Source organism: Calypte anna, chromosome 2 (assembly GCF_003957555.1).
Source record: "Calypte anna isolate BGI_N300 chromosome 2, bCalAnn1_v1.p, whole genome shotgun sequence".
In the NCBI taxonomy this organism is placed as follows: Eukaryota; Metazoa; Chordata; class Aves; order Apodiformes; family Trochilidae; genus Calypte; species Calypte anna.
This window is the reverse complement of record NC_044245.1, coordinates 142,611,412-142,627,879: the sequence shown is the minus strand read 5'-3', so window position 1 is coordinate 142,627,879 and position 16,468 is coordinate 142,611,412. Positions and strand designations below refer to the sequence as shown.

At 38.7% G+C, this 16,468-nt stretch overlaps 1 protein-coding gene across 3 annotated transcripts in view; it reads right to left on the bottom strand.

Annotated features, from left to right (window-relative positions):
• The window catches only part of EFR3A (EFR3 homolog A), a 73,680-nt gene extending 58,980 nt beyond the window's left edge, over nt 1-14,700 (bottom strand). For 2 of the 3 annotated variants that reach the window (XM_030445004.1, XM_030445003.1), the window contains exons 1-2: nt 14,421-14,573; nt 9,219-9,272 (exon numbers count right to left, since the gene is read on the bottom strand). In XM_030445004.1, coding sequence (XP_030300864.1) covers nt 9,219-9,228 — 10 coding nt within the window. In that variant the 5' untranslated portion in view covers nt 9,229-9,272; nt 14,421-14,573. Of the gene's footprint in view, nt 1-9,218; nt 9,273-14,420 lie in introns of all 3 variants that reach the window. The other variant, XM_030445002.1, reaches the window with a different exon arrangement.
• Between the last annotated feature and the right edge of the window lie 1,768 nt (nt 14,701-16,468).

Here is a 16,468-nt window from a genome sequence, read left to right as displayed (position 1 = left end):
TTTTCAAGGGCATTCCCCTTCCGCTATCAAAAACAGAACAAATATTTTAGGACAAGGAAATTATTGTGGCCATATTAAGGAAGTTAATTAAAAATACTATGTAGACTGCTATAAAAGGAACTGCTGCTGCAGGGATGTTCTCATCAGCTACTGCAATGTCCCTGTTACACACTCCCAGAGAGAGCAGGGGACTCAACATTCAGACAGCATCATGTCCCATCCCCCAGATAAGCCTCTCCTGTCTTCCATCTCCCATCCCCTAGTGCTATTTGACTTCTAAAAAGCTGGCTTCTAGACTCTCACCACCAAAATGCTGCAAATAAAATGTCCAACATGCAAATGAAATTTCTGTCTTGAGATTATTCTTTTCCATGTCAAGTCCTGACACCCATGACAGCAAAATCGCAGTATCAGCCAATGTGGAAAAGTGCACCCACTGCCTACGTTTGGCAATTTCACATTTATTTTTAAAAATACAGTGGTCCTCACAAAAACTGAAACAAATTTAAAAAACAAAACAAAACAACTATCTCCCAAGAACTTATTCTTGTAGTAGAGTTGTGAAGGTAATTATAAAGTTAATTCTGGTGTGATGTGACTTTCAAGTTGTGTTATACACTTGAATCAACATGGAGAGATGCACAGCATGATACATTGAAAAGCATGCAAAGTAATTGTAATATAAGCTTTTTGTGAAAATGAGAAATGACAATGCATGACAAGCTACTAGTAAGAAGTAGGAAAAAACCTATGACAACCTTGTCAAATAAGGCTTACCATTCAGCTTCTGCAATGAAGTATTCTTTACAGAACCATTAGCAATTAAAACAACTCCCCAGGGAAGACATTATCTTTGGGATGTGCCTCTTCTAATCCATTAAAAGGAAGTTTTCCATTACATCAGGTTCTCCGATTGCATCCTTTTTCACAAGTTCACCACCTACAGTGTTTCCATCCTGTCTCTCCTTTCTCCCACCTTTGCTGTTTTCACAGACTAACTTTGTTTTACTTGCTCATTTCTGTTCTCTTCATCACCGCCTCCTCCTTTCCTACTCTGAGATAGGACCAGCACTCTCTATTTTTAATACAGCATTAGGAATATCTAAAATTAATCTGGTTTCTGCTAAAGAAGCTCTACATCTTATTATAAATTTTGCTTCTCATTTCTTGTCCTTACTTACAGTCCTAGTAAGCTAGCAATAACAAGGTCATCCACTTCCCACCAAAGCAATACAAAAAGGAAATTTTGTCACTCTGACTTAAGAAGACACCTGGAAAGACATATTTCCTAGAGCTCTCTCCATCACAGCTGGGACAGACAACCTGTTCACATTTAAAAAAAGGGGGTAAAGTCCAACTTTCATTCCTACTTTCTCTATGGGCTTCCCAGTCAGGAAAAGAGACCTAGGTGACAAACCCGGAGAAGAAAAAAAGAAAAAGGTTTTTCATCATGATACTCCCATTTCTAAATAAATACTGATTTCATAGCAAGTTGTTTCATAAGCCAATAAAAAATAGAGACGTAAGTGAACTCCTGGGCTAAAGGGGAAGGGGAGGGAAAACAAGGCTCATGGAGTTTGGTGTAATCTCTAAAGCACAAGACCTGGCATTAATCCTCCATCCAGACAAACAGCAGATCATGGAGCAGATTATAAGAAAAGATTGACAAAATGTTCAATGTGCTTAAAGGCCTCATCCAGTAACACAATGAGGCAGTAGGACATCCTTTACCTACTACTTAATTTGAAATAAAACACAACAGTCTTCTTATACTTAACACAAATCCAACTCTCCCTTCTAAATAGTTGGCTTCTGTTTTGCTACGAGAATTCATGTGGATTAAGTCTCTAAGGAAACACCCACCCCTTGTATGCTATATTTTGAGGATGAGAGCAGAGGAAAAGAAAAGCCCATCAACAAAAGTCAGGACAAGAGCCTGAGTCTGGATACAACTGTAGGCAGAGCACTGGGACTTGCTGATAGTCTATTAAGCAGAGGCCTAAGCAAAGCAAACCATGTACCAGTGACTAGAAATTACACGAGCTCCCTTTGTAAATGTGGTAATATTCCAATTAATGGTACATTTGAAGTCAGGCTTATGGAAGCACTGCATATGGATGCATTAGAATCCCTTAGAACACACCCCGCCACCCAGCCAGTTCTGTCTTTCAGCAGATGTCTTCATTCCATGTCCCCCTCTATTCCACTCTCATGAGACTCCACCTGGAGTAGTGTCCAGTTCTGGAGCCCCCAACACAGAGAGGACATGGAGCTCTTGCACCAGTCCAGAGGAGGACCATGAATATGACCAGAGAGCTGGAGCATCCCTCCTGTGAGGACAGGCTAAGAAAGCTGGGGTTGTTCAGACTGGAGAACAGAAAGCTCTGAGGAGATCTTATAGAAGCCTTCCAGTACCTGAAGGGAGCCTACTTTGGGGGAAAGCTGGGGAGGGAATTTTATATATAGTCATATAATGATTGGACAATGGTTTAAAACTGAAAGAGGGTAGATTTAGGTCAGAAATTAGGAAGGAATTCTTTACTGTGAGCATGGTGGGAGACTGGAACAGGCTGCCCAGAAAGAGTTGTGGATGTCCCCTCTCTGAAAGTGTTCAGGATCAGGCTAGATGGGGCTTTGGACAATCCAGTCTAGTGGAAGGTGTCCCTTCCCATGCAGGGGTGTTGGAGCTATATGATATTTAAAGTCCCTTCCAACCCAAACCACTCTGTAATTCTGTATTTCCTCACATCTTAACAGCTTTCCAGAAGTCCAAGGAAGGATTACTGCTTTAGTATAATGTTATAGCTAAGTGTGAGATTGAAACTTCTTACTCATTCTTACAATGAAGAATGAGTAATCTTTCTCAAGCCACAATTAAAGACACTGGATACTCATTTCATGCCAAATTATAGACCTTAATCAGCACGATACTGTAAATTGTCAAATTCAGAAAAACAACTGTGCTCTTCTTAAAAAAATAAAAAAGACCAAAACCTTTATAAGATCTCAAGTTGGAAATGAAAAGGAAGGCTGAGTTATACAGGCATAAACTATTTTTAAAATCTTGGGGTCTCAAATTCTACTCAGATTACATTGTACAAATCTAGTTTTTATTAGCCACTGAATTTAGAGAGAACTAAAAAAAAAATGTTTATTTTGAAATCAAGCGTTTACCTTTTATTACAAAATGGTTTGGGATATTGCCCATTCTTACAAAAGATGAACTCTTACTGCCATGTTTCTAATTGAGGAAAACAATATTTGCAAGAAGCCAAAGTTCTTAAATACAAAAGACCAGTACTTCAGTAGCATTCACTTCATGAGCTCAGTTATTTGCACCTGGAAATTATAAGTGCTAGATAGTTCTTTACCTACAATGAAACCTTACTGCTGTGAATTAAAAGAATGCAATTGACTACTGCAGTATTCACTCTACACATATACATTTACTGATGTAAACAACTGTTCAAGGAAACAGCAAGGACTGCATAAACAGATTTAATCGATTTGCTTTTTATACTTTGGCAAATTAACAAGTTTCCCAGTGTATCAGTGACTAGCTTGTCCAAAGATTCTTAAATATACCTGTGGAAGGCAAAGAATCTATAAATGTTTTAAGTTTTGAAATGTAAAGAATTATGACTTGTCCCTTTTGTTAGAAAATTTCACCCTGTCCTCCCCATGGGTACCAGAAGGCTTGTATTCTTTGAGCCAGCTGGGTTACCAAGTGTCATGGGACACATCCTTGGCCATATCAGCTACAAACAGCATTCACTTCAGAGAAACCAACTCCAAAATATGGAATCAAACAGAACTCTGGATGTTCAGCTAAGCACCCTCAGAACAACATAATCTGTAGATGTTAACTTTGTGACATGATGATTAGCTGAAATCTACAAGGACAATCTATGAGGACAAGTGTCACTCATCTACCTACCCCAACTTCCAACTCATTCCTAATTCCTGCAGGAATTAATCTTGAATGATGTTAACTTTCCAGAAATTAAACCAATGAAGTTGAAAGCCAAATCACACACACAGCTAACTTCCATTTTCACCAATTCACCTTGTAGCTGATTCTCTAAACCATTGGGGATCCTAGTGGTCGATGATGGGAAAGTCTATAGAGCATGCACAGCAAAGGCCAAAATGTTTTTAAAAGCAGTTTATCCCAGTCTTTCCACAGAGACTTAATACCCTCCCAAAAATAAATTTTTCATTGCTATCAGGCATAAAAAAAATAGAGCACTTGCATGCATGTGCTCACAAGTAACAAGTCTTAAAGAAATCCATGCAGATTCATTAAAGAACATGGAAGCAGACACTCCACTGGCACACAAAATTGCTTAGGGTATCATAAATGAGATAAACAGATGTAGGAAGATGTAGTTTTCCAGCTACAAATTCTTAGGGTTACTTTCTTGACTTAAAGAATACATTAACAGAAGTCACTACTTTTTTTCTTTTCAATGCAGAAAACACAATCACCTAAAACTCAGATGGAAAAAATCTGTATCTAAGTGTTTATGCATTGAAAGCATTTATTGTATATTATTATGCAAAGAACCCACTACAACTTTTGTGAGCACAGTATTATCAGGAAATATTTTCCTTTGCTGACTTAGGCCTAGCAAAAAGGCAAACTGCCAAAGGCAGCCCAAAACATGACATTCTCTTGGCAGCTTTTGTCCAAGTTCCTTTCTAGGTTAGTTTAGTGATTGAAAGATGGATTTCCTATGGGTCTGTCTCTGATTCTCATCCAAGACATGGTACTGGATCTGCTACTAGAATCAAGCAGCAATGACTTGAGATACAGGCCCATGTAACTCTTCTGTCAGAGCTGAAATATAAAACTCTTACAGGAATTTATTTATTTAATGTGATTCTAAGTAGTCAACAATATTGTCAGAAAACCAACAGGGTTTCTACTGTCTGTAAGATAATGTAATTATGAAAAAATATTCATTAATTGGGAGGTTCCATTTAGAGATTTAAGTAACAAGGACATATGACAAATATATTGCAAATGAGGACAAAAGAACATTAGAAAGAGTAAAAAATATAATCAGTCAAAACTATGGCTTAATTTTCACTAAAAATATTAAAATGCCTAGTCCATGAAATATTTATACAGACAGTTTTAGGAACACATCTCCAGTCACCATGGGTGTTTTAGAATTGCATTGCCCAGGGAAATAAATCTTCCTCTCTCATAAATAACCATCTTATTACTTACTTACTATGTACACAAAAAAAGCACAAACAAACCAACCAAACAAAAAACACAAACAAACAAAACCACCTAGAACTGGAAAAGACAAATAAAAGAATTTCCCAAAGGAAAAAGGAAAGAACCCCAAAATGAGATTATCAACCTTTTAAACTCGGTTAAGAGCATTAATTACAAGTTCAAATTTCAAGTGCTGTTTACCTCCCTACACCTAGCAAGGAAGTTCTATTCAGAAAGAAAATTCAAATATTAGAAATTTGTTGGGTTGTTTTTCTTGTTTGTTTGAGTGGGTGGGATAGGGTTCTTTGTTTAAAGACCAGGAAGCAACTTAACTGAAAGCAGTAACATCCAATAACAAAGAAAAAAGGCAATCACTCTTCAATTAATAATCCTATTTAATCACTATTCAGTCAACTAATTGTCTCTGCAAACACAACTGGCCACATAATGTCTGGAAAGCTGAAGAAAGAAAATGTCATTGTTTAATGAGAAGCAATCAATGCATTGAGCATACCTGGAGCAGCATTCTGAATTTACCAAGAGCCATTTCACTGTAACCAAGAACATGATGGGAGATTTTTCTACATAACTGATACATGTATCTCTTAAATTAGGGCAGTCTCTTAACTGGGAAAAATTTGGCAGTATACTGAAGAGGATATTCAGGTTGCTAAACTACACAAAGTAATTCAAGGGAAGATAGTGGGAAAATTACATTTCTCAAAAATCCCTATTTTTATTTATTTGCTCTTCTAACTTGCATGTTGCAGTCAGCCATGCAAGCTAATCAGCAGCTAAAGTCAGCTTAATAGAACAATAATTATTAACCAAATTTCAAAAAACAAAGATTAAATTACAAATTTTATTGGCATAAGAAAAATAAAGGGAAAAGAACAAAAATCTGACACACATAGCTATCAGAAGATACATTCCTGTAGTCAGCAGGTGTTTTCAGCTATATGAAGTAATTTTTCTAGTGTAAAAATTTCATTTTAGTATAACATTTGCCTTTAAGTTAAATATTTAATTAAAATCAGGGAACATAGCCAGTAAGTAGGTCAGCTGTTTCTGAAAAAAATCTCATTATTAGCCAAATTGTATTTCAAACATCTGATTAAGTGTGGATATCTGAAAAATAAAGTCCAAAAAGAAAAGAGTCTTAAACAAATCTTTTGATACATGATTTAGCTACGCTTGTTGGTTTTTTTTTTATTAAGCATTTGTAATGTTTCAATCAAAATACAGCCAACAAAAGAACTGACAAAACAGACTCAGAAGTATTCTAAATGAAATTATATGTACAAATATTTGAGGAGAAAAATTAAGAGCAAACTTGTGACAAATGAAAAACATGTAATGCCTATACTGAAAAGGTTACATGGTTACAAGTTTTACTTTTAAATAAAAATACTACTTCATCTTTTCATCCATGGTTTCCTTGTTATTAGGCACAGGTAAATCAGTTAATGTAAAAGCTCTGGCTCACAGCAATCTAATCCTACTGTATTATAATACTAAGAAAACACATCTGCTTTTTCAACATTTCAGAACTTGCACTTCAACTTAAGATGAAGGCACTGTGTTTGTAAGGATAACTTGCATCAATGCCCATGTTATTTGCACAAGGGGAGCTGTATATAAAGTAACAGCTATGAAGAATGTAATGAAAAGCAATGCTTTGGTAGGGTTGCTACAAGTGCTGCAGCACCTATCAAGCAGTGCACCTGCACCACAGACCAGATGTCAATATGACTGCTATGCCACAGTTATTCAAAACCAAGCACTTACATCTTAAACGTGCAGATTTAAAATTTTCTGTTTATGAGCTATTACCATATTGAGACTAAAGCTTTAACACTATTTCATTAAGGACTCAATGCATCAATCCCCATGTTCTTAAACCCCAGCTCCCTCAGCCCTTCCTCACAGGACTTGTGCTGGATCCCTTTACCAGCCTGGTTGCTCTCCTTTGGACCTGCTCTAGGACCAAAATCTCCTTCCTGAACTTAGGGGCCCAGAACTGGACACAGGACTCAAGCTGGGCCTCACCAGGGCTGAGTACAGGGGCAGAATCCCTTCCCTGGACCTGCTGGCCACGCTGTTCCTGATGCAGGCCAGGATGCCATCGGCCTTCTTGGCCACCTGGGCACACTGCTGGCTCATGTTCAGCTTCCTGTCAATCCAGACTCCCAGGTCCCTTTCTGCCTGGCTGCTCTCAGCCACTCTGTGCCCAGAAATGTGGTAATCCAACAAGGACCAACTACTGCAGAGACCAGCAGACATGGCTGAGATGAGGTTAAATGAGAAGAGCACCACCTTTGGTTAACTGTCTGTTTATTTTTCTCTCCCAATGCAACATTCCAGTTCTGACCCAGTGCTTTTTTTTTTGACGGTTAAAACATTAAGAGAGATAAAAAGTAAATTGTCCTGTGTATGGTTTATGTACAACAACTTCAAAACTGACTTCTACAGAGTCTCTAGGAACAGTTAAGGTCCCCAGGAAGTCTCCTTGATTTCAAGGATGAATACTTTGAAATCTTAACACCAATTCTAGCAACATATTTTATCAATATGATCAGAAAAGAATCCTGGGGAATATCTAAAGAATCCTGAAGTGGCAAGCAGCTTTCCCTTCCACATGCTGCAAAGCAGAAGTCTTGAAGTCTGTCTCTATGTATGTTGATAAAAAGTACAACTAGCCACAAATTGATGCTTGCTTGCATTAATATCTAATCACACCTCTTTGTCACCAGAATTTTTGTAAGAAAAATATTAAGAAAGCACTGTTACTTTGTAAGAACTAAAATACGACATAAGTATATCTGGTTTAGAAAAAATTTTACTTTTTCACTTAAAAAACCCACAACTCTCCTTCACAGCAAAAGCAAGACTGATGATAAGGCCTTACTAGTACTAATTATTGGAATGGAAACATAGCAGCAACTTGTTGCATTACAGAGGCTGAACCTCAGAACAGATGGAATAATTTATGCCAGCTGCTTCTTGTATAAAGATTCAGTGTGACCAATATATTTGCCACTATTTTGTTAAAAAACCTCACGTTTATCTAGAGGAATAATTTCTGCTATTTACCACAAAGGCAGAAAACATCTAAACACTCCCAGTAAGGTATTGTACATGAGTTGTTCAATCAACAAAACCAACATGTCCAAGTATTTTCACAGTTCCAGAATAGCCATAAGTGGGAACATGTATCACAAAACCTAGAATTACTGTAGAACATTTTTAAGTACTCATCACAGCTTACAACAAAGGCTTCAACATTTGTGAAACTCATTACAAACCCATCACTAATAAGCATTCAGTATGATTTGTACTGTAACTTTATCACGTCTGCTTTATTCATAAAAAGAATTTCACTAGGCAGGATTTTTCTAAATAGAAAATTGAAAAATCAATTAAAAATTATTTTATTTCAATTATTATTTTATTATAATAAAAAATATTATTTTAACATATTTCGTAACTTGAACCTTTGTGTTCAAGAAATTTGCTATTCTTCAGGGTAAATAATTTGATTCTTAGAAAGACCTGCCTCAAAAATCTCATTTCACTTAAGATGCTAAAATTTTTGTCTTATCAGTTTATATTGTAAATAGTAATTCTGTCTATAAACAATATTTATTATTTTTCAAAGACATGATTATAGCTATATCAGAATCTTTTAATTTTCTGAGTACAACTATTTCAGATCATACTTGAAATCACAGAATTCATCAACATTAAGCAGTAACTTCTTATAGAAAAGGAAAATGCAGAGCCCATATGAAGTTCCTCTAAAAAATATACAAAGATTTAAAAAGGCAGAAGCCTGATAATACTGAGATCTTAAGCATGTTAGAAACTCATCAATCACCATAATTTGGCTTTTTTTCCAGTTTAATTTTGGTAAAATATTTAATCCCCAGAGAAAATAACACAATACCACTAAATCCTGTTTTAATGTAGGTAAGGTAGCAATACTTACTGCCAGGCATTGTTAATCAGGAATCTGTCTTCAATTTTGCAAAAACACAATAAGCTATAAAGAAAACAAAAATTAAGTCAAGACAATTGCTTTAGACAATTTAAATCCAAATGTACATAGGAAATATATGCAGAACCAGCAAAGACACATTCTTCAGCTCCAATACCAGAGGCTGTTACCACAGAAACCCAAGTATGACTTTAGCTGATCAGATTACATGTAAGGTTTGACACTTCTTGAAATTTAGTCATTCTGTTCCTCCATTTGATGCCTGAGTAAATATTCTTCTCAGTATTTATTGGGATGACTTTCAGAACTGACACTGTTTAGGAGGTTAAATAATGTGTGGCCTTACAGGACACTTGCACTTCAATTGTAAATCACAGCATTTTTCCCTTAAAATGCCTGTGAAAGGTTTCAGGTTCCATACAAAAACCAAACCAAACCAAACAGACAAAATTATTCTGAAAAATTTGTAAGTGGCACTTTATAGGACATTCTTCTCTATCAAAAAGATACAGATTTTTAGATGAGAGAGCCAAGTACTACAAACAATAGCTGCTCAAAGGATTTTTAATGCAATTCATCCAGTTTAATGCAGTTCATCCAATTAACTCCATGAAGTTACAAAATCTATTTTGGGGATAAAAGTAGCCTAACCTACCATTCAATTAATTAGTATTAAAATACACATCATTTGAGGACTTTTCTAAATTAAAGTAACACATTTGGGTTTTATTAACTGCCAAATGCAACCATACTGCAAATGTGCAAAAAATGTCAGTTAAAGAGCTCAAGTATTGTTATTTTCAAAGAAAAGAAAAAAAAAAAACAACCAAAACTAATGTTCAAATTTTTAAAAAATCCAGCTAATAGCTGTTGATAACACGAACACCAAGAACTATGATCTCAGACACTGGTAATGTGAGAATAAATACTTGGTTACAAAATATGTCTTAATGAGCACACACCAAAGGAGTGTTCAGAGATGCTAAAAATAAACTTTATTCTCATTGTATACATATTTTCATCAGAGGCTGTGATTTACTGTGATTAAACATAGTGCTTCAAAGTAATTTATTTAAAATATCCTATCCTTTTAGAAGCTTGCACATCCCTCTCCAAGGACATGTTAGAAGCAGCATCTTAGCAAAGGTAATGTGCTGTGGGTTGTGATGTTCAACAGACAGGTGGAAAAGTAAAATCTCTAATTTACAGTGGGGTTAAGAATTTTGCTGAGGTTTAATGACATATTAGAGCAAGAAGATGCAAAGAACCTGATGAGAGGTTCAAGGGAGTCAAGTGCCAGCGACTCAGCATTTTATTGACCATCACTGACAATCAGGAATTTAATACACTTTGCCAGGACATTATCACTGCTGCTGCTAGCAAAGTCACGTAACTTTAGAATATATTAATGCAGAAAAAGTTGTATGAGCACCTAAACCAGGCTCAAATTGAAGATTTTTTATTTTGTTTTTAAATTTTATGATCCTTTTATGATCTGTTACAGGACCATAAATTCATTATGAAAGTGGCTTGGCTTCTACATGCAGAACAGACCACACACAATTTCCTCTCCCTCCATAAACCATTCAACCCCAGGCTCATTAGGCCCCGAGCAAAGTTTAGTTCACAGATGATGACATCTTTTGAAGTAGAACAGAACTAAAATAAAATAAGAAGCTTCCTACCATGGGTCTGCTCTGCTGTTTGTCATGGAATTAAATTTTACATCTCAAGAGAGGGGGAAAAAAAAAAATCTAGAATCTGCTGGAGTAGAACTTGGCTACAGTAAGAAAAAGAGAAATGGCAAACTATGAGATATAATTTAGTTTTCCTAAATAGTTTTGTGATATTTGACAAATGAGCAGAAGCCAGTTAAGGATGTTATATAGCTATACAATGTCTCCTGCACCAAAGCAACCGTCATAGACTTTAAAGAGGTAAATAACAGTCAAGTCTGGCTTTTTGCAGAGGACTAAAAGTTATTTTGTCTTCCTAAGAATTACAGTACAAGCTGAATTCTACTGAATGTACCACAAAAGGCAGATCAGCATTTTTTTCTTTTTTTGTCAAATAAGGGTCATTTTTCTTAAAAAATTAATAAAGAAAAACCATCCAGTTTCAAGGAAATTCTACACAATTTGGCTAGGATAAGGAAATCCAAGTTTTATTTATTTGTCTATCAAGTTGAAGCACCCTTAACATAGTAACCAAAATACACTTAGTTCTGCTAATTGGTTCCAATTATCTCCTTCCTGAAGTCATATGTTTACATGTGATTTTTTGTCATTACTTTAAATAACCTGGTATATGGAATTAAAGGAAAGTTTATAAGCAGAAAGTATTTCATATTATCACATGATTCCATAAATAGCACAGAAATCCATAAATGGAACAGACATCTTTTTCCTGTCTGCTTTAAAACAACATAGCTCTGAAAAAGATCTAAAATGGAAAAATGTATATATCCTTGTGCTACAGTAAAAGAAATAGAAATTAGCATACCTAAGTTTTTGTATTTTCAAAGTCCACCATGATGTTTTTTCTATTATGCAACACTAAAAATTATTTACTTGATTTTGAGTATTCAAAATGAAACTGCCAGCTGGGCACCCAGCCATTTGTCCAAATCAAGCCAAATATGCATTTAAGCATCTATGACAGTCAGGCAACCCTAGACAAAAAATGAACTGAAAAATTAAAAAAACACTGCACATTGAGTTTTTACAACACTAGGTTCCCCACTTGTATTTCCTAGTTGAAAAATTAATCAGTGCCTTTAGATTTCAAGGTAGGCAAATGGCCAATGCAAGATTACCAAGTCACATGCTCATTCCTAAATATAGACAGGCTTCAACTACAATTCCAAGAATCAAAAAAAAAAAAAAAAATTAATATAAGATAGATTTACCAAGCACAGTGTAATTCTGCAAAAGTACCTGACTTTATTTGGAATTAGTTTCTCAGGAAGAGAAGACACAGACGAGCCTGGCTGTATCAATGAGGCTGCCCTGTTCTCTCACCCAAGAGTGTTCAGCTAAAGGGGCCCATCTAAAAGAGTATTTATCCTGCCACATCCTAGAGAATTCAGACTTGGGCATATGGTTTTAGGACAAGAAGAACCCTGCACATTAAATAAGTGTTCCTTAGCAACACTTCCCACCATCTCAAAGGCAAGTTTAACCCAATATCCATTTCACTGACAAAAATAAAATCACCATTCCTATGCCTAGGTTTATATATTACCAGTGGTGGTTAAAAACCCATCAGATAAAGAGGTTTTGCTCTGTTCCAACTATGGAAAACATTATTTGCTTTTACTTGGGGAAAAAAAAAACCAACAACAAACTCTACTAACATAAAAAAATCAAAACATCTTCAAAGATTTCATTACCAAATTAGGCTGTGCAGACTGAAGCCACTGATACCAAACAAATGTGTCTCTAAAATGCACATTTTTCAGTTTAAATACCATAATTAGAGGTGTAATATCCTTTCATTATACTTGAAGTTAAATTGCCACGTCTGATTAATATTCTAAAGTGTCCTTCCACTAGCATATATTAAAAAATGTTTATTCTTTCCTCTTGCACAAGTTTGGATTAGAAGTAGGGAGAAATTAAAGCTCATCATCAACTGCAAGCATGTTCATAAGAGGATTGTAAACTTAAATATTTAATCTTAAACCAGCTATTTAATTACAAACATTACTCTAAATCCCATTTTTTTAGACTTTTTCCCCATTCTTGCAGCATTTTTTTATACAAATTTAAAAAATGTTATTAAAAGGCTTAAGTTAATCTTACACACATCAGGGCACTACAATCAAGATTTCAACCCCAAACCACAAATGGAATTAATGAATTAATTTCACTATGTGAAATTTTACCACAAAGGCAGCAGGATTATAAGATTACCTTTTACCTTGGTTTTAGCCAACCTACTCAATTTGTACAGCAACCTTGTGATGAAGTTTTGCAAAGTACAACAGCTGGGCTAGGGAACTAGATATGGATACAGGTCTGTTTCTAAGTTACAGACTTTTCCACTAGTTCTCCACTAGATCACACAGATCTCTTAATCCACGCCAGGATCTTTTTTTCTTAGTATCTAAACACAAAGTACCACGGAATAACTTCCATACATGTATTCAGGTTAATGAAAGGCAACCTGAACTATAACTATAGCTCCGTAGTTACCTAAACTAACACCTCTGTATATAAAGCATGGCTACATGCTGCACAATTAACTTTAAAATAAAAGATGAAGCTCACAGTGTAGTCCCTTTTGAAAATTTGTATTGTGTTCTGTTAATGCTTGACAATTCCTCATTGTCTTATGGTCCACTGGAAGAAAACCAGCTCAGGGAAGTCCCAAAGCCACTGGTCCTCCACCGCTTCGCTGCTTTCTGACTGATGCCCCAGGAGGTTCCTGACCTCACCAGACACGTCTGACCCCTGATCATTAGGGTTTGACTCCGGACGGCCCGACGGAAGGCCTCTACCTCCGGAGGAGCGTCGTGCAGGCACCGCTCCATGGTGGCAGGGGTCCCACCCGGCTGTATCAGGGTCCCACCCCGCGGTAGCAGGGTCCCTCTCCGCGGTGGCAGGGTCCCACGCGGCTCTATCAGGGTCCGACCCCGCGGTGGCAGGGGTCCCACTCGGAGGTGGCAGGGTCCCACCCGGCTGTATCTGGGTCCCACCCCGCGGGGCAGGGTCCCACTCCGCGGTGGCAGGAGTCCCACCCGGCTCTATCGGGGTCCCACCCGGCTCTATCGGGGTTCCACTCCGCAGCAGCAGGTCCTGAGAGGCAAGGGAGCCCCGCTCGCTACCAGCCGCCTGCCGGGACAGTTCTGCGGTGTTCGGCCCGCCGGGAACAGCGCTCAGCAGCGCCCACCGGTGCACGGGCAGCGGCTGCCGTGCTGGCAGCCTGCAGGGAACCCGTGCTGCGGGCCGAGGCGAGGGTCTGCGGCTCCTTCTCCCTCCTGCCTCCGCCAGCCGCCCCGAGGGTCCCGGTGCTGCAGCTCAGCCCCAGCCTCCCGCTGCCCCCCCACCCGAAGCCTTTCCTGAGCGCTCGCCCATCTGACGCGGGCTCCTCGCTCCCAAACGTAGAATGGTGGGGAAGAACGGGAAAAGGAGACAGCTGTGAAAGGTGAAGACAAGGAAAGGGACCGCTTCCTGGCTGCCCCAGACTCACCTCAGCCACCTCTCCAACCCGGTCTAGCGGCCGCCATCTTTCCCCCCACCCCTGGCAGTAACTTGCTCAGGGCGCAATGCACGCCGGGAGCTGTAGTTCCGTGGGGAGCCCCGCAGGGGATTTTCTCGGCCCATCTCCCCACACACCGAGCAGCAGGGGCTCACGGCGAAGTCTGCGCAGCCCTGACAAGCTCGGCGGCTCTGGGACAAGCGGCCGCCGATGCAGGGCGGATCGCAGCCGCTGACAGAGAAGGGCACCGCGGGAGGACACAGCTCCCAGCAACCTTTGCTAAGCAGGCCCGCTGGCGCCTGAGGCGAGCCCAGCCCAGGCCGGCCCGCCCGGGCCGCCTCCCCGTGGCGGTTCCGGGGGATCGGTGGCGGCACCGGTGTGAGCTCTGGAGACTTTGCTGCCGGCTGAGCTCTGTGTTTGCCCGACTGAGCAGGAGTCCCGGTGCTGGTGCGCTGTGTGAAGGTGCTGTGCTGCCGCTGGCACCTTCATGGTCCTGTGAGGGGTGGCGGGTGAGGTGTGTGAGGGAAAGCTGTGGTGCCCGAGCAGCAAAGGGAGTTTCTTTCTTTAAACAATGTGAAGTCCAAGTTTGGCTCCAAAACAGCGTGTTGACACATGGTCATAGCATCATATTGGGATTGGGAGGTACTTCTAAAGGTGATCTAATCCGCTCGCCCTGAGGTGGATCTTAATTACATCGGGTTGTGCAGAGCACTCTGCATCCTGATCTTGAATGTTTCAAGAGTTGGGACATCCACCTCCTCTCGGGGCAGCCTGTGCCAGTAAACAAAGAATGTCCTTTCTCTAGTGTAAGTCTTCCCTTTTACTTTAAAACCATTACCACAACAGGCCCTACAGTAGCAGAACTCAGGTGGTCACTTCCACGGTTTGTGGAACTCACATGATACTGATCCAAGGCGGCATAACCACCGGATCCATTCTCCTTGAAATAATAGCACTAGTTTCAAAATCTGGTGTTTGTGGTGCCTGATTTTCTAGTCAAGCAATGGAAAAGTGAAAAGTTTGTTTCCTGCTATAGATAGGGTCTTCTGAAGGAAGATGCGCCCATCCAACTGGCATGTTAGGTGGAGTCAAAATGTATTTTCCACATTTGAGTTTATATATTTCATTGATGTCAGTCCTGCTTGTTACATCTGGTGAAAAACTAACATTGAATTTTCTATTTTTTTTTAAATTTATTTTTCTTCCTTTCACCAATGGTAGCAACAGTATTTCTGACTTGTGTTTCTTGAAAATAATCCCTAGAAATGCAAAACTAGGGAGGTGAGATGTCTCCATGCCTCACAGTTTTCAGCAGTGTCCAAAACACATTAATTTAGGAAAATTGGTCAGACTATCACATGTGGGTGCAAGTAGGGGAGTTAAAAGTATAAACTAAAGTCTTTATTTGATTATAAGATTTCTGAAATACAGCTTATAGATTTGAACTCTTGGGGCCAAACATATTGAAAGTAATAAAAAGTGAACAGTCTGCTTTCCATAGCTATGCTTAGAGTCACTGCCTATGAAGCATAACTCATTGGGGTTAGAGGGCAGTTTATTATTGTTTCAAGCAACAATTTGTCAGCCCAGAGAAACTGTATCACAACATTTGTCCTTCAAGAAGAACTGGTGGTGATTATTCTCCTTTTCTGATTATGTAGAGGAAGGTTTTAATAAATTTTTCATCATCCAAAAATACAAATGAGTTATCATGGTCTCGACTCAGCTCATGACAGATGCAGCTTGAATTCAAAGATCATTCTTCCAGCCATCAGCTCAAGGCATCCTGCCCTCTTTATCGAAGTGTTTCATTCAAGCTATTTCTCTCCTTTCTCTATTAGCTGTGCATAAGGGCAAGCATGCTCCAGTGGACTTGTCATGCCATATGGTTTCAGGAAATGTTGGCAAATAGTGTGGCTGTCAGTTCTTACTGGTTGTCCGAATAAGGCAAGCAGCAAGCCAGGTTGGTGTTTGTTCAGCTACTGCTGACAGATTTAAATATAGCATTTTGAGTAACATTCTGATTTTTCTATTTTTCT